The sequence below is a fragment of the Lissotriton vulgaris genome, chromosome 1_1 (assembly GCF_964263255.1).
Source record: "Lissotriton vulgaris chromosome 1_1, aLisVul1.2, whole genome shotgun sequence".
In the NCBI taxonomy this organism is placed as follows: domain Eukaryota; kingdom Metazoa; phylum Chordata; class Amphibia; order Caudata; family Salamandridae; genus Lissotriton; species Lissotriton vulgaris.
The window spans coordinates 1,824,975,230-1,825,000,839 of record NC_141685.1 but is presented as its reverse complement, the minus strand read 5'-3'; the positions used below and the strand labels follow the sequence as shown (position 1 = coordinate 1,825,000,839).

Genomic DNA, 25,610 nt, shown 5'->3' with positions numbered 1-25,610 from the left:
CTCAGCTGCGGTGTATGCTTGCCTTTGTCCGGGCACCCACGATGAAGTCAGCGGCCCGCGGCAGCCGCCAGTCGTTCCCGACACCCGCCGTCGCTCTCACCGTTGTTCTGGGCATACAGCTCCGACTCCTCCAGGACGGCAGTCGGCCGGTGGCGCTGAGCTGGTATTAGGTCAGGAGTGTCTCGTCGAGCTCGGGTGTCTGTGTCTCAGCTCGCGGCTCATGCAGCCGCCATGTCGGGGCGGCAGCCCTCAAACCGCAACTCCGGCCACACCGTGTCTCTGAGCCCCAGGCTGCACCTCAACTAGACACCTCGTCTCTTTGTTCTAAGCTTTGGACCTCGCTAAACTTGGGTATTGGAGCGAGGAAAAGGTCGGGAAAGGAGACCCGGACCAGGGAGCCTCCAGGTCCTGCTGCCGCTCAGGTCGCCATCTTGGCCACGCCCCCCAATCGCAGTTGTTTTAAGCAAGGCCATTTCAACATTGTACTTATGAAAGAAAAGCTATAGCAGTTAGATCATACCAGTTCAAATTATGAGCCTTTATGGTGTCTTGATTTAGGTCATGAGTACTGTATTGAATCACATTATCAACGGGAATCTGCTTATTCTAAAAGTGCATGTTTGTCATGAGTTTGCCCCTTCCCCTTATTGTACCCCAATGCCTTTCAGATTGGAAATGGCATTTAAGTTAGGTTAAATATGTCATTCTTTCTGCCTGTAGTCAGTGTCTACATACATGTCTTGTATTTTAGTAGGATCAAGGGAGTATTCTGGGCTTTCAGTGGAAGAGAACTGTCCTAGAACTGGTAATGTAGGGTACAGTTCCTCATTTTCCTGGGTACACGTTGGGTTCTCTTATTTTCCATCCAAAAAGGTCCCAAACTAGAGATATGCAGAGTAGACATCCCAAATGGCTGATGAGCTCTACATGCATGGGCACAGACAAGGCTGTGAAAGAAACTGATGTCAGAGTGCATGGGTGGCAGTTCGATGTGGCTCAGTTTGCCAATTGCTGGAGTGGAGCCACGCAGTTCCACTACCCTGTGTGCAGGAGTACTGCTTTTCGTATTTTTCTGGATCCCGCCTGACACCTGGGGAATATTTGCAAGGTGAGAAATCTGGGGTTAGAGTATTGTTAGACCTGTCAGCCTTTGGGTGGTCTTCCATCAAACTATTTGCCTTCTGCCTCCATTTTTACTGACCTAATTTTTGCTGGCTTTAGGACTCAGTGCACTTTACCACTGCTAACCAGTGCTAAAGTGCTTGTGCTCTCTCCTCTAAACTTGATAACATTGACCTATACCCAAATGCCATATTTAGTTTACTTAGAAGTCTGTAGTAAAGTGGCACAACACGTGTAAGTTAAATGCTACAAGTGGATCTACAGTACTGATTGTGCCACCCATATAAGTAGCCTTTTAAACATGTCTCATGTCTGTCATTGCATGTTGTGTGTTTGTGTGTGCAGTTTTACACTGCCATTTTAGACTGCCATTTTGACCTGGCAAAATAAACCTGTGTCACCCCTACTGTAGGCCCTGGACAACTCATCGGGCAGGATGCAATAGATTTAAAAATGTTGCACATGTATTGGTAGTAAAAAACGAAACACTCTTACATTTGTTTTCCACTACTGCAAGGCCTACCTCTCCAATAAGATAAAATTGGAGTTACCTTACTACATTCTAGAAGTGTAATTTCCAAATTGCAATAGGTACCAGTTCATGTTTGGTGTCTCTGTAATCATAATTTAAAATCCAAACTTATGGTGAATTCAGATTTTAAATTGCAATTCTGAAAATGCCTCTTTAGAAAGTTGGCATTTTCCTGCTTTATCTGTTTAGTGCCTGTGGTCTGCACCTGGTTCACATAACTGGGTGTAGCGGAGAGTTAGTTTTGTGTGTTCCTCCTAGGCAGCCACACACAATAGGGAGCTTACTTGTGCCGAGATGGGCCATCATTGGCAGGATGTGAGGGAGGAGTCGAGCACATCCCCACTTACAGTTGAGTATGCTTTATCCTGCCTCCAGACACCGGTCAGCATACCCCCTGTAGTTAGTCCCAAGACTGGGAAGGCAGGATGCCTGGGGCCTTCAAAGGGAAACTTCTAGAAGATTCTCCTCACTGCAAAGGCAGAAACCTCTAGAATATTCTTGCCACTTCAAAGGCACAACTGGGTGTAAATACTGGACCTCAGACACCAACTCTTTTGTGCCTTCTGGACCTATGGATTCTTACCTAGGAAGGACGACTGCTGTGCAGCTACAAGGACTGTCACTGTTCTGAACTGTTGCTCTCCAGGAACTGCTGTCCTGCCCACTTGCCTGGAGAAGGAAAACTGGACCTACAACTTCATCTTGAAGCCAGGATCTCAGAGTGACTTAAAGGGCTAGTCTGCTGCTCTCCTGATCTGAGCCTTGGGGACATAAAGGGCTCCCTAACAACCTACACCAGCCCCTAGACCCAGCTGCAGCAGGTTTCAGGCCCCCAAGTGGTGCTAATCAATGTCCTGAATTATTGGTGTGAAATCAAGCTTTTGGGCTCTTCGTGACTGCAAACGGGCCAGTTTGCCCACAGACCTCATTGTTCACATGACAAATCAAGGCAAAGCTCTGTCAGCCGGACTTGTCTCACTGCAGCATTGACTGATTTCCCCCACGGCAAAGTCCGCACAGGACGCCGGCCGGCTCCTCGTGGTTCGCCAACAGTGTCCTGTGATGATCTCTCGGCCATTTGTAGCACAAACGGACACTTAACTTGAACGTAAAAAGGTAAAGCTGCAGCTGAACTAACCTGGGACTGTATCATACCTGCTGTCGGTCTGAACTGTCAATTTTGACCCATTATATTGCAACCAGAAAGCTGCAGTTGCCACTTTTTTGCTTTTAGGTGCTATTTTACTCTGTATTCTTTAAAAAAAAATCATACCTCTGGTCTTCTGGATTGAATTCTTGTTTTTTTTTTTTATTTTTATTTATTCCATTCTGCTCTATTTTTCTAACTTTGTGTGGGATCCTTTGTGGTGTTTTCACTGTATTAAGTTTAAGGGTTGTACAAATACTTTACACATTGCCTCTAAGTGAAGCGTGACTGCTCCCTGCCAAGCTGCCACGGATTGAGCACAAGCTAATTTGGGGTTTGCTTGTGCCTTAACCTAACAATGATTGTGGTTGCTCCTTGTCAACCAGTAACCCAATTTTATACAAGTATTCCCCTGAGACCATTACCAAAAAAAAGTAACTTGTTCTGTTGGTGAGAAGCTAGAAGGTAATTGAGCCTTGTAAGATGCCGAAGTGAGGGCTATGTGGGCAGAGGCGAAAGGGGGCATAGTTACCAAGCTTTATTTGTCTTTAAGGTAGCAAGATATCCACTTTCCTTTTTCCAGTGTGTGCTGATTAAATAGCAACATTTGACGGTTGACCGTACTGAAATCTGCTGATAGGCTAGAAGTAGCAGTGTAGCCATGCCATTTTTCCACCACTGAACTTAGTCACCTAAGATATTCGTAATGCTGACTCTGTATCTCTGCCATGACATAATCTAGATTGTTGATCCAAAAGTAAATTATACACTTTGACAATATTAGCTATCTTAGGACTGCTCTTTAAATTGGTTTACTGAGGAATGGGCCGTTGTCCATAGTCCTTTAGTTTGTAGGATTGAACGGGTTGAGATTCTGTTTCTTGAGGATTGGTTGATGCCCTGGTGGGAATGATCACTGATTTAGGGGACTGTTCAAGGTATTTCTTGCAATGGGTTCAGCAAATATATTCAGGAGGATGGTTTCGTGGATTTTTGCAGGAGACTGGTTGGTTGGCGAACCAATGGGGTTGCTAGTTTTAAATAGCCCAATTAATGCTGTATTAGAAAACCTTTTATGGATAATGGATTTAAAGTATTTGATGACAGTGAGCTTGTTATTTTAGGAGTAGCATTTAAGGCAGCTTTATTCCGGAGTTGGTCCTTAGGTTTTATATTTTGGCAATAAGCTCTCTCAAGATTGTGTCGCAGACCGCTGAAGTTTGTGGCATCTCTGAAGTGGACTATTCCAGGTTGCTGAATTATGGCACATTCCTATGTAGTTCATTCTGAAGGGCATTCTGTGTCCATTATACATGTAGAGTAGTGAAGCCACTTGGCAATTCTGATAGCCTACGTCGCCACAACAGAGCAAATAAGCTAACTTCATCATGTTTTCCAGATTTCTCGATTGGTGCTGTAATGCCCAGAGCTCTTATTTCAGTTTCTTTCCCTTTATTATTGCCTTATGAGATATTTAAAAGTAAGTCTGGGCAGATGCCTTTCAATATTGATGATTGTCAAGATTATCACTGAGCCAATCATGGAAGGTGCTCACCTCTAGTGGCTAGTTGTCATTTGAGGTCTAGATGAGGTGAGAATCCAGTGTTCACGTCTAGTTTTGTTCTTCCATTGTTAATGTTGCTTTTGTGAGTTTCCTTCATCGCTGTTTTTCTGGCTTGGAAGCATATTTGAAAGGCGATATGGTGATCACTTCAGATTACTGAAGAGTGTATTGCTAGCATTGTGTGTCCGGGAGCAGTTTGCTGAGTGAGTTAGTCCATTTACGATTTACTGGAAGATTAGCCACTAGTTTTGACTTAACTGATTTGGTTTGTGATAGATCCAGATAATAGGGGTGTTGGAAAGTGGGTTATTACTAGTGGTAATATATATCTACCACTGACAATGAGGCCATTAGCGCACTATAGGGCTCAGTACAGTTCTTAGAAAATTATTCCCAGGCTGAACCTTTAGTAGCTTGGCTGCGAGCAGACCGGCTTAACTTCAAAAACAGGTATGCAAAGCATTTAAAAATACAAATTCAGTAAATAATTTAAACACAACACACAATAAAAATCCAACACCGATTTTTATAAAAATAGGAAATATTTTTGTTCTTAAAAAGAGACCAAAACGAAAAAATCCTATGTAGGAAACCAGAGAGATGAAACTTTTAGAGTTATCACTAAATAGCACACAGAAACCTATTAGGACATCTGGCAGCGCTAGACACAGACGAATCAAAGTTTCAGGGCGACCGCGATGAAGCCCTTTCGCAGCTACCCTTCATGGTAGGTCTTGGTCAAAGTTTTTACCTTAAACTTTTCTGGAGCTTTTCTTCCTCGGGTCTCTCGAAGCTCTCAGCCAGGCTGAATTCTGTGAGGGCTTGCTGGCTTGCCTTGCGACAGCTCCAGGTCAAACTTGTGGCAATCCGACCTCCAGAGCTTTCCAGCTGGATGAGCTGGGAATCCAAGCTGGCTCACGGTTGAAGGTGGGTGGCTTGGCTCTCGCTGTTGGTCTCAGTCACCTTTTCATGTTCAAATGTAGAAACTTTTAAGGAGCTTTTTCTTGTGTGGTCCCTCGCTGTTCTTCACAAGGCCGCATTTGGAGAGGGTTCACCAGCTTGAGTCTCAGCTTACTCCCGGTCAAACTATGGAAGACGGACCTCCGGAGCTTTTCAGCGGGACGAACCTTTACGGCAGCAGGCTCGCGGTTGAGGGTCGCTGGCTTGGCTGGCCAGGTCGAGTCGGTCCACTTATGGAGCTTTTTTCAAAAGTTGCTCCAAACTTCTGGAACTTCTTCCTAAAGTTCCTTTGAGGCTCCCAGAGAGTCCAAAACTCACTCCATGGGTCTGGAAGCTCCAAGATGGTCCTTGAAAGTTTGGGACTTCAATTCCCACAATCCACTTGGACAAAAACTTTACAGATCCACTGGTAGTACTCCAGGCTGAGGATTCTTGGTGGTGATGTTCCAGGTGAGCTCTGATAACCTATAGAATGCAGGGAGTCCACTCTTTAGTCCTTTCGAAGCAGGTTTAATCCACAGGGCTGTATTTTCAGGTTTTGTAGCAGGTGCAAATCAAACTTTTAGCATGGGCCCTTCTTCCTTAAGTTTCAAGTAGCAGATCTCAGAGGCTCTGCCCCTCTTGGACACTCATTCCAAGTTCTCTGGGTCAAGCAGGAAGGTACTCCTGTTCAATGTGGTGCAGGGCAATCCCCCCCGTATGAACCCATCCTCCAAAGTGTGGCATTATTTTCTCCCAGAGAGCACCATTTTTCCAAAATTCATCATGGCTGATTCCACAGCAGAGAGAGAAGAGCTTGCTAAACTCACCTCCAGGATGGTTAATCTCCATAGACTCTCCAGTATTGGGGTGTCTTTCATAGATTCACATGCTTGAATATTCCCCGTCGTCAAAGTGGGAGTCCCACAGTAAATAAAATAGCCAATTCTTTTACTGGAAAGGAAACAAGCTTCTGGGTACCGGTTTCTGGCATTACAGCCGTCTTCGGCCCGGCTTGCTTGAATCCTGATGGTGCAGTGAGCAAGGGACTCACATCTGAGCATACCCTTCCACGCTTATGGTGGGCAAAACGATTCCAACATGTGCTGGAGATTTGAGACGAGCGACAGAGGCAATGTCGCAGTTGGTGGCTTACCTGCGTCTCCAGGGCGTCCACATTTTTTCATACCTGAACGACTGCCTCCTCAAATGAGTCTCGCAACCAGCTACTTCGGGACACTTAACTTTGTCAGGACGTGTTTTGCTCCCTCTGCCTTTCAATCAATGCTGGAAAGTCCCATCTACCAGGCTTCTTCAACATCCTAGCGGATTCCCTAAGCAGATCCACGTCGTCGACCCACGAGTTGGAGTTACATCAACCAACTCTCGACTTAGTCTTTTGATGGTGGGATCATCCGTCTTTGGATCTCTTTGCAACCCCGGAGAACCGAAAATGCCCATCCGGCGCAAGTTGATTCAGAAAAAGGGGGTGGTGATGGACAGAGTATTTGAATTAAGCAGAACACTCCTACCCAGTCAACAGATCAGGGCTAGATCCATCACCGTTTTTTAGCTCACTGCACCATCCCAGCTCAGAACCTGGCTACATGCAAATCAGTCTGTCCCTGGCCCAGTGCATCATGGGAACAGGGCAGACAAAACTACCAAGCCAATTCTTTTACTGGAAAGGAAACAAGCTTCCGGGGACCGGTTTCTGGCATTACAGCCGTCTTCGGCCCGGCTTGCTTGAATCCTGATGGTGCAGTGAGCAAGGGACTCACATCTGAGCATACCCTTCCACGCTTATGGTGGACAAAACAATTCAGGGCCAGGGACTAATTTGCATGTAGCCAGGTTCTGAGCTGGGATGGTGCAGTGAGCTAAAAAACGGTGATGGATCAAGCCCTGATCTGTTGACTGGGTAAGAGTGGTCTGTTTAATTCAGATACTCTGTCCATCACCACCCCCTTTTCTGAATCATCCGGCGCAAGTTGGCATCCCCACCACGGGTCGTGCGGGAATGCCCTTTTGATGAACTTGTGCGATCTATTCGCCTACGCTTTTCCTCCGATTCCGCTAGTGCCTCACGTGTTGTGGAAGATGCGGAGACAGCCTTGCCACATTCTCCTGATCGCCCCCAGATGGCCCGTCAGGCGCGGTTCTCGAAGCTGCTTCTTCTATCCCAGTGCAAGCCCATCCTCCTTCATCCTCGAGCGGATCTCCTCACGATGGACAAGGGTCAGATTTGCCATCCAAACCCCTCCTCTCTGAAATTATCAGCCTGGAACCTGAGCACCTTGAATTTGCCCATTTGAATATTTCGCCAGACTGCAGAGACATTCTCGCTCAGGCCAGAGCTCCGTCTACAGTTAAGACCTACAAACTCAAGTGGAAGAGATTCTGTCATTGGTGCGCAGCTGCTAATATTCATCCTATTCATCCTATTCATTCCACTCCGGCTCAGCTACTCCCGTTCTTTTTGCAACTGGCTCAATCAGGGCTTTCCCATTCCACTTTGAGAGTTTTCTTGGCGGCAATTTCTCGTTTCCGTCAGGATGGCTCCTCCTTGCTCTGTTCTTCCAGAGTCATTTGCCAATTTTTCAAGGGACTGTTCTGGAAGTTCCCACCTATTTGACGTCCTCCTCCGACCTGGCACCTCCAATGTCGTCTTGGCCCAACTAATGAAGGTACCATTCGAACCTATCCACAAGGCGGACTTAAAGTTTCTAACCTGGAAGGTAGCCCTTCTCCTTGCTCTGACCTCATCATGTTGCATGGATGATATTCACGCCTTCACCATTAAACCTCCTTTTCTCCAATTCAAATTGGACTGTGTGGTGCTTCGCACCAATCCAACCTTTTTGCCTAAAGTACCCACGGATTTCCATATTAATGAACCTGTTTTCTTGAAAAATTTCTTTGCTGATCCTCAATCTCCGGCAGAGCAACGATAACATTCTTTGGACATTAAAAGATGCCTTAAATTCTACATCAACAGGACAGCCCTCTTTCGCAGGTCCGATCAACTGTTCATTGCCTATGAACGCATGCGCAAAGGGCGTCCTGTTACCAAGCTAACTATTGCACGTTGGATTTCTTCAGCCATTGCCTCTGCCATCAGAAAGCCGGCAAGCCTATTCAGTCTTCAGTGATTGCTCATTCCACCAGGGCGATGTCATCCTCTACTGCCTTGTTTGCTGGTGTCCAGTTTATCAGATCTGCAGACCAGCCACGTGGTCCAACAGGCACACGTTCACGAAACACTACCGCCTGGATGCCATCAACAAAGCAGATACAGCAGTGGGACAGGCAGAGCTTCGCAATCTTTTTAACTAAGGTGAGCCTCTGTCTTTCCTCCTCCATTTTGGTTTTATATGATTACTATTATTACTTGCATGACTATATTATTGTCTCATTGGGTTTTCTTCCATGCTGTTGTATGGCTATTCGAGCCTTGATCGGCTACTACTGCTCACTATTCTATTCATGCATGTGAATCTATGAAAGACACCCTAATACTGGAGAAGAGCAATTGTTACTTACCTGTAAACCGGTGGTTCTCCAGTATTGGTGTCTTTCATAGATTCACATGCGATCCACCCACCTCCCCTCAGAGGCTCGCTTCTCCTCAGTCTCTTTTGTCACTCTTGTGCTACGAACATCTGAGGAACTGAGCTCTGAGGAGAAGGTTCTGAAGGGGTGCTGGCGCCTGATTAGCTGTAGTTTGGACTAACATAATGACAGGAAAATGTTGTAAGTGTTTTTTCTCTCTACCATGTATTCCTACGTAGGAATTATGTCTGGGTATTTACTACCTTTTTCTAGTGTATATTTTATGTGTTATGTTTTTACATACATATGTTATTAGTATTTTATTTACCGTGGGACTCACACTTAGACGAATGGGGAATATTCAAGCATGTGAATCTATGAAAGACACCAATACTGGAGAACCACCTGTTTACAGGTAAGTAACAATTGTTCTTATTCCACCTTAAATCTGCTCATTCCTTCCTTAATCCCACCATGTGGCCGAGTTCAAAGCGTAAAGGATTAAATGAAACAACGGTCTCCTGCCTCTGTGCTCCTCCCATTGAAGAATATTGTTTACCACCCCTCCCTCTGCTCTGGCATTTCTATGTAGCAGAACCCTGCCCTCCTAGAAGAGCTTTCTAATCCCAGGGGCTTTTTATCACCTTATCAAAGGAGCCTGGCTAATCCACTTAATTCTGACCAATCCGACTGCTGTTTGGTTTGCAGACAAAGTCTTATAATATCTTGTCTGTACACTTTAGGAGAAATTCGAAAATACCATATTGCTGTACTTATCTATACCAGTCTAGGAAGTCCTTGAATAGTATTTTATGATTCTCCTAGAAATATTTGTTAGTAATGTCTTGCCATGTTAACCTATATGGCTGGGAATTTGCAATGGGAGAAATGACTTAAGTCATTTTTCCAGGGCTTATCAACTATCTTTTTAAGGACCCTACCTAGATCTACTGGACCCCACACCCCTGTAACACCTAAGGGAGACTTTAGGGGTTCTGAATATGAAAAAATATTGCAGGTCCTCCTTCCACGGTGCTCCTAGCACAAAAGTCTATTTTGCAGAAGCACTTAACCACAATGTTGGGAGTGAAAATTGCATTTTCACTTAACCCAGGACATCTAAAACTCATTTTATTAAGGTCCTTCTTGTAAATACCTGACCTCCCACCCATGGGACACATAGAAGAGACCCTGGGGCTACCTAATATGCCAAAACGTATTATCAATTGTTAAGTGCCCCAAACACCAAAGTCCAGTTTGGGCACAATTTGCATTTTAAAAGCAGTCCTACAACAAGGGCTGCTTTTTTTTTTTTTTTTTTTTTTTAAACCTTTATTTTACTGTCCAATAAAATTACAAGCACGGGCCATCAACCGCAGGGGCCGGCTGCAACACAAGAATAAGTCCCACTATATTATCAAATAACACAGCTCTTCGGCCGAGAACCCTGAGGTCCGGCAGCAAATCAGGATAAACATTGTATTGAACTCACAACACGTTACAGGATAAGACAAAGGTTCCATTTTATGTTTAACCCCCCCTCCCCCCCCCCCCCCCCCCCCCAACCTGCAAGGAAAAAGAAACCGACATATCTGGTGCCATACATTCAAACACTATGATAAAGTGAACAGGTACAAAAATAGAATAAGCACAGATCAATTTAAAAGGAACGACCGAGACGCCTGCACTAGCAAGCACAAAACAGGATGTACGACAAAGCAATCTATAACCCAACGCAGTCGCCCGCACACAGATCCCGCCCACCCATTGACACCAGGATAGAAAAAGAAGTACGGTTACCATATACTGGAATACTTAGGAAATCTGGATAATACCCCATTGTTATGAAAGGAGAGCGAAAGGAAAGCGTGAGATAAAGAAACCATAAAAACTAAACTAACTAACAAAACTATAAACCCATCCCCCCACCCTGCACCCCTGCATGTGGCTTTTGCCTAACCCCAACTAGCAGCGTGCCTGTCGCACCGACTAACTAAACTACAAAAAGTAAAAGAAGAATGGAGGAGGAGAATGTCATACAAACTCCCGGTCACCTTCCCCCCCCCCGTCTGAAACGAAAAACCCCTGTCCTAAGACCACAGAGTACTCAAACATATTATAGACAGAGCCAGACAGGGGAGACGTTGAAAACCGCCCAACCTCCCGCAAGCATTACGTTAGCGAATCCCTTGTCCTTTAAAGCCCCAAAATCAAACCCAGACCAACAGTCTCATCCTTGACCCCTCCGATCTTTCATGCGGACTCTGTCCGGTAATACCATCACCACCCCAGGAGAGTCAAAGTTCGTAGGAAGTTCAATTAAGATTATTATGAGACCAATCGAACACATTGAGTCTCTGCAAGCATCCGCCGCCGGTAAGATCTCCCTCACCGACATGCAGTCCAGATATCCTTTCCTCCGTAGATGTAAAAGAACCACAAGGGCGGGAAGGTACGGTAGTGATTTTCGGTTTTTGCTAGTCGTAGTCTCAAGGAGTGAAGAACCAGGTAGCTCCCCAATAATCGGCTGCGATGGTGAATGCAGCGATACCCCCAGTGAAACAATTCCGCAAGTATTCTGCAAACAGGTCAATGGCGTAAAAACTTTATCGCGCACGGGGTCTCCATCCTCCTTTACTACGGGCATCGTGGGAGAATCAGTTTGTTGAAAGTCATGCAATAGAACAGAGCCCAGACTCGGTCGCCCAGTTTCGATGTCACCAGTGATCATTTTATGGACAATGGTCTCCAAATGCAATTGAAGTGCCCTGATGGCGGCCATTACGGTCTTCAAGGACGTCTCACAATTCGTCCGATCCGCCGCCACTCGCTCGGTTCCAAGCATGGGCGGGTTGTCAGAGAGCCTGATCTCTCCGGGAGAAGAGGCAAGAGCGGAGCGGACGGCAACAGAGGGTTCATTATCGGTCAGCACTACGCCACCGCGACAGAGGGCCCCGGCCCAGCAGACCCGGGAGGTGGTGACCGGGTCGCCGGGGACGGGGACTTCCAAAAACCCCCCGCAGCCCCCCCCAAGCCACAGCCTAAGCCTATCGCCAACACCATTTAGTACAAAACAGACTAGACCCTCACCACCAAAAACAGGCCAGGATAACCTCCACTGCAAGAGACCGGAACCTGTCTGAGTCCCACGGCTGATGTTATTCAACTGCAACCCGGCTGGGCAAGTACTCGAGGCCCGGCTCAGAAGCTGGGTTAGACCGAGATCTTAAACACAACACAACTCCGTCAATCTGGGCGATAAAATTCTGGGGACCGCACCGTCCGATTCAGCAACAGTTCATCCACATGGGGGTCGGGCGTAAAATCGGGATATCTGGCAGGATCATCAAGCAGCAGACTGAGGTCGGCGGAGCCAGGAGCCTATGCGGCTATCTTGGTTGCTGCGTAGCTCCTCCTCTCCAACAAGGGCTGCTTTTAAACTGACCTTGGACTTCAGAAGTGCACACATGCAAGTGCAGAAAGGGCTGCTGGCTTCTAAACTGCCATGCCCTATTATATACTAGTGACCTAAAGGTAGTTTAAACCCCCCTGCCCTATTATGTACTAGGGCTGTATTGGGGAAGCCATGCCAATCGTAGGGTTACCCTAAGCCATAGTGTACCCCTAGTGTATGCAGGTGTTTTCACTGTATTCTAAGTGTCTTTCAGCATGGCACTGGCCTGGGCCTAGTTAGGCAGAGCCCAGGGTCCATCAGAGTCAGTTACCACCAGTACCAGTTAGCAAAAGAAGTTGGAGGTGCCCAGGGCTCAGGATGATTTTGTAATAAGATCCAAATGTTCATATTCTGGAGGATACATATGTTGGTTTCTGGAAATGGCATGCTTCAGTATTACACCAAGTATCTTACACTCCAGCAGATTGTCTTTTGCAGTGTCACTTTCATCTCTGCTCTTTGTATATAATATCTGGTACTTACCACAATGTGGACTGCTCCCCGATCTCTGTTTATCTTTAAGAAGCAAAGAACTTAGTGCCTGGCAGGTGTAGAATTTTCCAGGTTGTTACGAATGGTGTGTTTCCACTGATGTCATCTGTAAAGTAGTCACTTTGGCTCGCCTCATGATAACTGCTACAATTATGTCCTGCATTCCTTCTGGCGGGTGGACACACACTTTGAAAAGGTCATATTGCAGGATGTCTCAAAGAATTAATATCTTTATTTGATTATTGTACAATAATCACAAAAGATCAGATTAAATCTTAAAAACAGCATAGTTAAAAATACAGATAAATCAGATAGGGATTAAGATATAAAGAATAATCTTAAACACTTTCATAAAAGTAGCAAATCTAAAACCGAGATCTGAATCGACTAACTCATCCCCTTTCTATGGCTCGGTCAATCATCTTTATACCTATTCATGGAATCTTTAAGAATTCCAAGTGGTATTCAAAAACAGAGCATTTTTTAAGAAAGACTCCACAGCAATTGAAAGTGCATGCTCAGACCGCTATTGAAGATAATGAAAGGCTAGTCTGTACTTACAAAAACCCCTAGATCTAAAAATAGGTGACCAATGTGTGCGCTGAAGAAAATCCTAAAACTTGCAGAATAAAATAAGACGCATCATGGTTTGTAGTGAACTACCATCAAAGGGACAACTCAATATTGAGCTGAATCATATTGTTCAGGAGGAAAACCAAGTCTAGAGTGAATTGCACCCTAGCAAAACCTTGTGAGCAAAGATCTCTCCCAAAAATTTCTCTAGGGAGAGATGGGGCTCAGGGTCGACATTAGTTTGGAGAGCCAATTAAGCCTATAAGGACGGCTTGTCCATGGCAGCATTCTCTCTGGCTTTCATAGCGTGTTAAATACAGCTCTTTTACCTTAAGACTATCACCTTTAACAAATGTCTGGGGGACATAATACAACTTTGGGCAGCCCAGGAACACTGCAATTTTTTAACATAATACAGCAATGGAATTTCATATCCAAAGTCCCAATTCGAGCAGTCCTGCATCACATCCCTGTTAAACAAAGTGTATTCCCCACTCCAGACAGTAATCCACAAGAGCAATGGAAGGAGTTTTATAAAATCTTCCACATGTCCCAAATAAACCTCTTTTTGCAGAGAAAGGAAAGGACTAGCGGGCCCACACCAGGTAGTCTCCTGCAAAAACTCTTCTCCTCCTGCTGTAAACTCCATCATTTGTTACTCCCCCAATGGCTGCACCGTAAGTCAAAACAGGTAGCCATTTAATTCTATAAATTTGTTGTAATGGGACAATGGTTGGTTGCCTTTTTATGAGGAGAACCTAAAAAGGGCCCCACATGCTTGATTAAAGTGTAAGCATCTATTTACCACACAAGGGATCCAACTGTTTAGTTGCTCAAACTTGTTGCCCAAGTAGAGCAACACTTTCGCCCTTGAAATGACCTTCTCTTTAATGGTTATCACTCTTAATTCAGGAGACTGCCTGCCATAGACCATAAATTGGGCTTTGTCAATGTTTGTATCCATGAACTTATCAAACAAATCCTTTAGACCCCTAAGGCCATTCAAAGTTTGGGAAAGGAATACTACGTCTGCATATAAAAGGCATGGCACATATGCAAATTTGATTTTCAGTATGTCCTTCGCATTTGCTCCCAAAACGTTAGTCAATGCATTTATATATAAAAGAAATGAAAGAGTGGCTTGGCTGCAACCTTGACTAACAACCCGAGGGAGGCCCAATGAGTCAGTGCTTTCATTTTCCAAACTGTACCTAACCGAAACTGCAATGTCAGTAATGTTTAGCCCGTAAGAAATCTATCAAAGACTGGGGCATTCCAGGATCTGCTAAGATGTTCCATAACTTTGACCCGATTAAAGGCAGCGCTCAGGTCCATTAACGCTAAATAAATGGATCCTTTTTTGCCACCACATATTTCCCAATCATCAGGTTAAGGTTTAAATATTGCTCCAGTGTACCCCTACTCTCTTGAAAACATCCTTTATCCAGTCCAGTATGGGTTTAAAGTTGCGCCCAGTCATCTATTCGGCATAAGAGGATATAACCCAGCACTTTAATTACTGAGTTTAGTAGGGAAATAGGCTTGTTGCAGCCGGGATCCTGATTGTTTTCTTAAAAAACAGGTACAAATAGTGGCAGGTTCCATGCCCTGACAATGCCGACTGAGGTTGCTTATTGACTGGAACTATGCTGCCCACTGGAAGACTCTAATTGGCTTCCTTCTTTGTAATAATTTGAGATGCTGGAATGGAATGTACTTTCCATGATGGTAAGAATTGAGTATACACCTGTTGGAATACGTTAATTGTCAAATGGTTTCAATTTACAAGTGCCCACATGCCTGTCGTCACCGCTTTTTTAGTCTAGTTAATCTCATGCATCTGAAAGAGACACGTTAGTGATAGATTCCTTACCTTAGAATACCCCCAGGCATCAGACTGGATCCGGAAAGCTTTCATCAGCAGTACCCCTGCACGTCGATATGTGTCGTTGTACGGCTCTGCGTGCGTCGCTGTCATCTTATTTGCCAAGATGATGTCGCTGGAGCTACTTAGATGCCTCCACGCGCGCTGACGTCAGTTCTTTCTTTTTCTGCGCTAGCAAACGGAGATCCGGAGAGAGGGGTACCCCGTCAACTTGTTGACTAAAGTTTGTTTGATTCAATTGTAAGTAAAACTTTCTCCTGGTGCATAGGGATGCCCGGTTTCAAACTTTGCGAGACCTGTCCGCGCACGATGTCGCTGACGGTCCTGCACCGTGAGTGTCTTTTCTGCCTGGGGCGTGACCATGACACTGAGTCGTGTTCCCACTGCCGAGCCATGGCCCGTAAACTTAGCAGGAGTGGTCACGAAAATGGCTGGAGGCCCGAGAGTCGGCCTCATGTCGTTCAAGGTCTTGGTGTCGTAGGAGGTCGAGGGCCCAGTTGCGGAGCAAGCACCACCATTCGAAGTCTTCGCACTCTGAGTCTGGTAAGGCGAAGCACAAAAAATCGAAGCGTCGTCGCTCTTCGTCACCCCCTCACCGGTCGCGGGTCCATCGGCAACTCCAGCCGAATTGCAAGAGTTTGTGTCTGCAATGGCACGTATCTTTGGCCCATGCGGCCCCGTCTGATCGCCTTCAGGCCCTTGGGACCCACTGTTCCGCGTTCCTCGACATCCCTGGCTCCGGCCCAGACGCCGTTGCTACCCAGAGGCCTCCATGGCTCTGGCCGGGGCGCCCCATTTTTGGCGGTGGACACCGTTAGCCCTCACTGACATCGGCGCCGCTGACTCCGATGCCGCGTCTATTTCTATTCCGACGACGACACGGTGTTGGAGGGATTTCTTCCGGCGCCGATTCCGACTCCAATGGGGGACTTTTACCCTTTTATTCACACACATCCTTGTGCAGGAAGGGGAGGATTGGGAAGGGTTTGGAGACCCTCTCGCAGCACAGTGCGAGTCCGTCCCCAACTGGGATGAGGAGGCGGAGGCTGGTGACCCGGATTACACTCTGGCGCCTTGTTCACCATCCCATTCAGCTACTGTGGAGGAGAGTGGTTCCATTTCCACGGTGCTACGTAGGGCAGCCGAGGCTCTTGGCCTCGAGCTCCCTACAGTGGCTGTCAGGACCAACCTACTGACTGAAGTGCTTCGGCCAGCTTCTTCTTGTACAGAAACGCTGTTGCTGTTTAATACGGCACTTTCTGATGTGCTTTTGGGCACTTGGTCCCGGCCCAACACAGGGGCTCCTGTGGATAAGGGTGTGGGTTGCCGTCATTGCCCGTCTCCGGGCGACCCGGCCTTCCTCACCCAGCACCCCACACCTCAAAGTTTGGGTGTTCAGGCCTCCACGTCCCAAATGCATTTCCTTCTGCTCCACCAGACAAGGAATCTAAGAAACTGGAGCAGTTTGGCAAGAATATTTATTCTTCCGCATGTTCTGGGCTGAGGACTGTGAACACTGCCTGTCCCCATTCTGTATGGGATGCGGTTGAGCAGGTGCTACCTCAGTGTCCGGAGGAGGCTCAGACAGTTCTCTCCCGAACTCTTATGGAGGGGAGAGATGTGGCCAAGTTCACTAAACATTGTGGTCTTGATACCGCTGATTCGCTGGGTAGGGCTATTTCCACAAAGGTGTCTTTACATCGTCATGCCTGGTTGAGGACGACTGGCTTTTGAATAGATGTCCAGAATACTTTGATGGACATGCCCTTCGATGGCATCCGCCTCTTTGTTGATAAGGTGGATTCCACTTTGGAACTTTTTAAGGACTCTCGGGCCACGGCCAAGACCTTATGCCTTTCAGCCACACGTACTCCTTCCACTTCCAACTTTTGTTCCTTTCGAAGCTTCGGAAGAGGCGTGCAAACACGTTCCTTTCAGAACAAGCCTGCGCAGCAACAATCCCAGCGCAGCCGCGGGCATGGGGCTCGCAGAGGTGGGTCACGGGGCCAGCGTGCGGGTCAGTCCACCAACACCCCTGCTGCCAGTGCCTCCACACTTTCCTAGTCCGGCGTTTCAGGCCCACCAGATCCCAGTTAAGGTCAGGATTCATCATCAACTCCCTCACTGGCGCACCAGTACATCAGACAGATGGGTTCTGGAGATTGTTCAAAGGGGCTACCCCCTCCCCTTTGAGTCAACACCCCAGCCATGCTACCACAGTTGCACCGCATGTCGGATCATTTGACACTTCCCCAGCAGGTAAGTTGTGGTCCTCTTGGCCAAGGGGGCCATCGAGCGCGTTCCGACGCCAGAAGTAGGTCGTGGTTGTTACTCCCACTGCTTCTTGGTGCCAAAGAAGGACAAGGGTCTATGTCCCATCGTCGACCTGCGGAATGTCAATTGCGTAGAACTTCAAGATGCTCACTCTGGCTCAGGCCTTGTCTGCTCTCGACCTACAAGACTGGATGGTGGCACTGGACCTGCAGGACGCTTTTTTTCATATTCCTGTCCTGCCGGCCCATCAGCGTTACCTACGATTCACGGTGGGCCAGGAGCATTTTCAGTTCACTGTGCTCCCCTTTGGCCTTAACTGCGCTTCTCGGTGTTCACGAAGAGGGCGCGGTGGTCCCAGCTCATCTGCGCAGATCAGGGGTTTGTCTTCCCTCGACGACTGGTTGTTGAAGTCGGGCTCGCCTCAGTCGTCTCCCATCTCCAGACTACAGCCGACCTCCTGCATTTGCTGGGATTTTCCATCAACGTGCCGAAGTCGCACCTGATTCCCTCTCAGAAGCTCCACTTCATCGGAGCAGTTCTGGACACAGCGCAGTTTCGGGTTTATCCTCCCGAACCGCGAGTCCAGGACATTCAGGCTAGGATTCCGATCTTTCAGCCCGTGTCCTGGGTTTCGGTCAGGAAGACCTTGAGGCTGCTGGGTCTCATGGCCTCCTGCTGACCACCCATGCCAGGTGGCATATGCGGGCTCTGCAGTTCCAGTGGGCGCAGTATCTGGGAAACCTGTCCGATTACGTCAAGATCTCGGAGGACGCTGCACAACAATTGCAGTGGTGGCTCACGAATGGGAATTGGGTCAGCGGCAGATCCCTCTCCCTTCACCAACCGAGCACACAGTGGTGACGGATGCGTCCCTCCAGGGATGGGGCGGGCTCATGGGAGGCGGAGCTCATAGGCCTCTGGTCTCCGGCTGAGACCCGGCTCCATATCTACCTAATCTTGTTTTGACCCATCTTGTGTGTGCTCCCTCGAGCCACTTCACAATTGTCCCTTACGTGACTTTGAAAACTGCCTTCCTGGTGACCATCACCTCTGCCAGGAGAGTGAGTGAGCTTCAGGCTCTTTCTTGTAAGCCTCCTTTTCTATCGGTTCATCCGGACAAGGTTGTGCTTCGCACTCATCCTTCCTTCTTGCCGAAGGTTGTGTCTGACTTCCACATTGGGCAGACGATCACCTTGCCCACTTTCTTTCCTCCTCAGAGGATCCACCGTCTGGACCCAAAACGCGTGCTTTCCTTTTATCTGAATCGCACACAAGCATTCCGGGTGGATGACCAGCTCTTTGTTGGCGACGCAGGCGCCAAGATCGGCCGGGTTGTTCACAAGAGGACTACCTCATGCTGGGTCATCTTGTGAATCAAGGCCTGTTATTCTATGGCTAAAAAGGAAACCCCGGTGGGGCTGTGTGCCCATTCTACCAGGGCAACAGCAGCCACTACGGATTTGGGATGTGGTGTCCCCTTGCAAGACATCTGTCAGGCTGCCATGTGGGCTTCACTGCACACCTTTACAAAGCATTATTACCATGACAGTCCGGTCCAGAGGGACGGCTTCTTTTGGGAGTTCTGTGCTCCGTGACTTTCTGTTGTAATCTTATTCGCAGACCCACCACCGGGGTTGGTGTTGCTGCTGTATCTATTCTGAGGTAAGGAATCTATCACTAATGTGTCTCTTTCAGATGCACAAGTTACTACTTGTGTAACGATATATCTATAAGAGACATTAATTAGTAATAGATTCCTTACCGCCCCCCCATCCTCCCCGTTCTGCTAACTGATTACTGGGGTTAAGGTCATCCTTTCGGGCCCTAGTTTCTATGAACCAGTGGTTAGTATCTTGCATGGCTCTGCGTTCAGGTCGTGAAAAGTTGTGTACAGAACTGACCGAGCACGTGGGCACGTCTAAGTAGCTCCAGTGACGGCCTCTCGGCGAATGCAAGGCACGCGGAGCCGTACAACGAGGCCTATCGACGCGCAAGGGTGCTGCTGACGAAAGCTTTCTGGATCCAGTCTGACACTTGGGGATATTCTAAGGTAAGGAATCCATCACTAACTAATGTCTCTTACAGATCTATCGTTACACAAGTATTAACTTGTGCATTCGTCGTTTAGTGGCTGAGTAAGAAGTAGACTTAAAACTGAGGGTGGGTGGAACATCAATTGAATATTTGCATTATCAAGATTTAACATGCTGGCTCCGGATTCTGGTACAAGAGGTGTTGCTGCTCCTATACATTAATAGTGGCAGTTGGAATTTGAAGATAGTAGACCTGTTAGTGATGGTAAAACTGCTGGATGTGGTGTTACAGTATACGTTTGTCTCACTCGTCTATATTAAAATGACTCCTTTTCTTATTTCTTTTATAACTAGATATATATTTAATTTACTAGGTGGCAACCTCATTTATTCGAACTATAGAGCTTGGGGGCAAAGGTTACGCTCCTTCACAGTCTGATCCGTTAAGAAAACATGTGAAAGGACTGAACAGCTTTGTGAACTTTATTGACAAACTTGATGAAATGCTGGGGGAAATCTCGGATCCAAGGTAACTTGATTTTTCATCTGTTGAATGCATTTTTTTATTTTTGTTTGTAATTGCGCATATGTGGATGAAGGTTTGTAGAGAAATAGCTTTTTTCAGGTTCACCCTCACTGTTTGATATTTTGATATTTGATATTTATGTGTATTTGTAAAGCGCAAACGTTCGCTCCCAAGGGAGCATCATGGTGCTGAGCAAGCTGCAGAGGATAACTGAAAAGTGGGATGTGGTGAAAGATTGAAGCTAGATGGCAGCCAATGCAGAGGTGTCTGGTTGTTGGTAGACCCATGTCTTAAGGAGTTTTCTGAAACTGTTCTCATTTTCAATTAGTCTAAGGTTGGCTGGAAGGTTGTTCCAGGCCTTGGCTGCTGTTTGATGACTTAGGTGTAGGTTTCTCAAGTTTGTAGTGCACTGGACCCTGCTGTCCATGCCCCAATGCTTGTGCTTTGACCCTTCAAAGTAGGGTGTACAATTAGCTAATACTTGGTTGACATATTTAACTTACCTGTAAGTGGCTAGTAAATGGTACAACAGGTATCCAAGGCTATTAATGTATATCCCACTAGTGGATTGCAGCAATTATTTGCCCTGGCACTTTAGTGAAAATGTGAGCAAATCCTGGGAGATCGAACCCTAAACTTTGAGGTGTCCCAAAGTCCTTGGTACTCGAAGCTAGAATTTACCCTAGTTCTCAGAAAGGAAACATTTGATAACTTGTAAGTATCTGCTGAGAGTACTGTTGTAACCAGGAGATCAGTTGACCAGTGGTGACAGGACCTTCACAGGACTCCACTGCTGCTTTGTGGGAAATAGTCCTGACGCTGGTGACTACCCATGAGATTCATGGATACCAAGGTGGCCTCAGGAACACACACCGCATCTCTTCAGCATGCCCTAACCCCGGCATAAAGATGACCTAATGGATGGACGCGATAAATGAGAAAAATTCATTGAGAACTCTGAAGCTGCTAGACACGATAGGTAATTGTCCAACTTTGATCTAAATCGTTCCGTTCATGAAGCAATTGTTAAACGTTCTAACCCATTGTCTCAGACCCTGCAAATCAGATTACAATGATGTATTGTACTTGCAAGAATTTACTGGCCTTTCAAAAATATCTCTTTTCATCCATATATGTTTGTCATTTTGCTATCTATTTAAAGATACATTAATTTTGTATTTTTATTGTGTTGTGTTCTCTACTTATTGACTGTTTTGGTACTTCTCAATGCTTTACACTTGTGTTTTTGATTAAGCTGGACTGCTCTATGCCACATCTATCCACGACTGAGCTAAGGGGTTTATTAAAGAAACCTAAATGGACCTAATAGAGATTGTGACATTATTACATGGTGAGGTATCGCACCCACACCACATGATGATCCACTTTCCTACAAGGTATTTCAAATGGATATGTCTATCTGCAGATTCCTCATCTCTTAAATAAAGAAACCTAAATGGACCTAATAGAGATTGTGACATTATTACATGGTGAGGTATCGCACCCACACCACATGATGATCCACTTTCCTACAAGGTATTTCAAATGGATATGTCTATCTGCAGATTCCTCATCTCTTAAATAATTCCAGGTGCCAGACTGGATCTGGGAACTTCAAAACTCTTTGACACTCGTAGGGGCGCTGCCTTTGTGTGTATATTGGAGGTGACTTCACCTACGCCGTATTGTGCCCACCCCTGTCAACAGCATTGGTCCCTTTTTCCTACACCTTTTGATGCAGATTCCCAGCTTGCTCTGAGTTTTTGCATTTCCTGTGGAAATAAATTACAAGTGCAGTACTAGCAATGTCTGTGGCAGGCCTGAGACATATTTTAAAGTTCTACTTTTAGTGGGTGGTGCAATGAATGCTGCGGACCGCTAGAAGTATTGAATTTACAGGCCTTGTGTACATATGGTACCATGTATTAGGCCAGTTTTACTTTTAGTGGGAGGGCGCAAGCACTTTAGCACTGGTTAGAAGTGATGAAGTGTTGTGTAGTTCCTATAAATCTATATAGGATCTGCACGTTTAGACCACATAAACTGTGGATAGGTGTCCAGACTGATTTCAGACACCGCCAATGGATATGTTCACCTGTATACCAGCTAGCTCTCAGCGCCACTGTAAACCTCTCTTACCAAGGAGAGAATAGTTCTGGCAACTATCGAACATGAGAACCCTGTCCCATCGGGGATCGTGGATACAGTACTTTTTGCACAGTCACTCCTGCTCACTTTGTCTCAGAGATACACAGAAGAAATCGTGGGGATGTTTTTAATCAGCATTTATTGAACCAGCATCATTCTAGTGTAAAATAGGTGTGCTGTAATAACCATAATACAGAAACAGACATAAATTATATTAAGCAACAATAGAGTAAATGGATGGTAGATTTCTACCATTGTTCTAAAACAATGTATATTTGCAAGCTTATAAATACATGACCGTAATAATGCATACTCCTACTATGCAACCCTAACTAGATGTACCTAAGTGTGCGTAGCATGTATGTAGGTGTAGAGCCAAGAATTCCCCCTAGGCTGAAGCCAACCCCATTACCTGCAGTGAGAGACTGGACACCCTACGAAGGATGTCGGACCACTGCGAGCTGGAGTGTCTGCGTGAAGGAACCTCAGAGTCTCGCGTCAGTGTGTCAGCATGGAAGTCTTTCTCCGCTGCCTGTCCTGGCAAAGATGTGTATAAATACCCAAAAGGTACCCTTGGGTATTCTACCTTGCTGTATCATGTCGGCCGAGGAGGATGGAAGGGATGACCCTTATACATAGTTATTGTGCAGGAGATGGTAATCCTGCTGTAATTCGGAGAATCCTCTTGCATAATTAATGTAGCCAGTTTTCGGGGAAGCCTCCCGACATTAATGCAGCGCTTAACTAGTTAAGAGGTCATACCAAAACCTTTTATCTAGTGTTATGGTACAGTAAATGTAGGAGAAGGGCCAAGGGACAACTCAAGCCTATATTGGGGTACCCTACGGAACATAACAGAAGTGCACAGAGTACTAAAGCCAACAAAAAGTATCTCCGCAAAATCAGAGAGGTGAAGGCAGAGGGTGTTGGGTCTAACATAGGGCTACGGCTTAGTCTCTAGGCTTTCAACATCCTCTGTGTCTGTGGGATTCTTGGCAATTTCAATGCTTTTGGGGCTTCTTGAGAGGCTTCAATTTCAGTCAGTGGCAGTAAGCTCAGCCACAATCGTAGCAGCCCCAAAACCCCTTGGTCAGTCAATATTGGGGCGGAGGTAAGGATTGGGGGTCCCAGCGTGCAATCTCCTCCCTACCCCAGCACGACCAGGAAAGTAGTCCTCATTTGCTCTCACCAGAGCACAAGGATCCTGTAAAAGGCTGGGTGTCATCCTTTCTACCGGCCTGGGAATTAATTACTTTGAGCCAGTGGGTCCTACAAGGTGAAGAAAAGGGTGTATGTTTTAGCCTTCCTACCTGGCCTTCCCCTGGTCTTTCCCCAGTCGGAAGATCATTTTAGTCTTGCAACAGGAGGTGGCAGCAGTGCTGCTGAAGGGGACAATGGAGTTGGTGCCGGAGCATGAAATGGGGGAGGGATGCTACTTGCAATTCTTCTGTGGACCCAAGAAGAATGACAGTCTGCGGCCAATTCTCAGGAAGAAAAAGAACAAGATGCTGACCCGAGCTTAGAGCCTATTGGCATTGAAAAGGAAAGACTGGTTGGTTTCCCTTGATTTGTAGGACACACATTTTCACGATTTGATTCTAATGTTGCATTGGAAGTACCTGCATTTTGTGGTGGTCTCCACCCAATAACAATTTTCTATGCTCCTGTTTAGCTTAACATCAGTACCTTGGGTCCGCATCAAGGTGATGACTGTGGAGACCAATAGGTCCCTGTCCTGGGGTGGGTACACCCCCTAGCCTGCTTCTCTCCTGTGGGATGGGGACAGGAGCCTAGCTGTGATTGTGCAGGGCTCCCCATCTACAAGATGGCCGGAGCCCGGGGTCGTGCTTCACTTCGTCTCCCCCACCTGAGGGGTAAAGTTGACACAGGCTGGCACAACCCCTTCCTGATGTAGTTTTTCCTGCCAGTCTTCCCGCCAGAGTGGGAGTCGGGACTGGTGGGGACCAGTTGCTGGGTAAAGCAAATGGTCTGGAGAAGCTCACAGAGGCGGCATGCCTTTGAAGCTTCCCTATGCCCATCCTGGGGGAGGAGACCTAACACCTCGCCCAGGATGTGCATTGTTGCAGGCCCAGGAGAGTGGGGGGCTCTCCACCCAGGGGTCCAGCAACATATGCTGTGTGGCAGCCTCTGCAGCCACTCAGCCCAGACGTGGATTGTAGGTTAGGTTTTCAGAGGGCATCTCTAAGATGCCCTCTAGTGCATTTTACATTAAATCCTACACTGGCATCAGTGTGGGTTTAATGTGCTGAGAAGTTTGATACCAAACTTGTCAGTCTTAAGTGTAGCCATTATGGTGCTGTGGAGTTGGTAATGACAACTTCCCAGCACCATATACTCTTAATGGCATCACTGCACTTACAGTGCCCAGGAATGGCCCTGGGTACTGTAGGGGCACAAGGCTCATGCACCTGTGCCCACACCTCTGGCACAGGGCACCCAGCTAGAGGACAGTGGGTTCTGTGGGCATGGCACACAGGGATGTGTGCCATGTCGACTCTTTGTTTAGTCCTGCAACTAGACACTCAGCCTGCAAAGACAGTGTGTTGGTGTCAGGGTACAGGGCCCCTGAGGGTGGCACAATAAGTGCTGCAGCCCTCAGGGGTCTTCTCTGGTCACCATGCCCTGGGAACCTAGTGTGCCATTTACTAGGGGCTGACAGGTGGCCAGAGATGCCAATTGAGTTTTAGTTTCAACACAGTTTTAGGGAAGGAACACAGGCCCTGGGTACCTGGTTGGCAGGAACCCGGGGCACACTCAGTCAAAACACATCATCATTTCAGAAAAAATTGGGGGCATACCAAGGCAAGAAATTATGAAATCAAGAAAGGTTCCTAGGGGTCCCACTGATATTTGGTCCTTTTAAACAAAGAAGAAATTGGCACAGAAGCTGAAATATAAAAGATACATCTTTATTAACCTCAAATGAGACAGACTACGTCACACAGAAGCCTTAGCAACTGAATGAGGCAGTCTAAGGAGTACAGAAAACTGGGGCCTTATATATGCTTAGGGTTACATAGTCCGTATGAGACCAAGGGGCAGTCCTGGCTCATGTAAGCATGCAAAATGACTAATATGGGCATGCAAGATCTGCTTGCTCAACAAAGTGGGGGGAGCTAACAGTGGCTGTTTTTGGCAAACACATTCTGACATTTACATACTAGGAACAGTTGCAAGGACAGCTACAAGCTCAACTGAGCATGTGCGAAGGTGGACGATGCTGAATATAGTTTGTTTCTAGGCAGATTACAAGAGCAGTCAACACTGAGGGAGGACAGAGCACATGGTGAGCATGTGGCAGCACATGGCAAACTAAAATGGCTGCCAGAAATACAAAATGGCTTTCAG

The 25,610-nt window shown here is 46.7% G+C and overlaps 1 protein-coding gene across 2 annotated transcripts in view; it reads left to right on the top strand.

Moving 5' to 3' along the window:
- PARPBP (PARP1 binding protein) overlaps positions 1-25,610 on the top strand; it is a 196,636-nt gene that overhangs the window by 51,229 nt on the left and 119,797 nt on the right. For both annotated transcript variants that reach the window (XM_086919200.1, XM_086919193.1), the window contains exon 6: positions 19,942-20,096. In XM_086919200.1, coding sequence (XP_086775326.1) covers positions 19,942-20,096 — 155 coding nt within the window. The remainder of the gene's footprint in view (positions 1-19,941; positions 20,097-25,610) is intronic.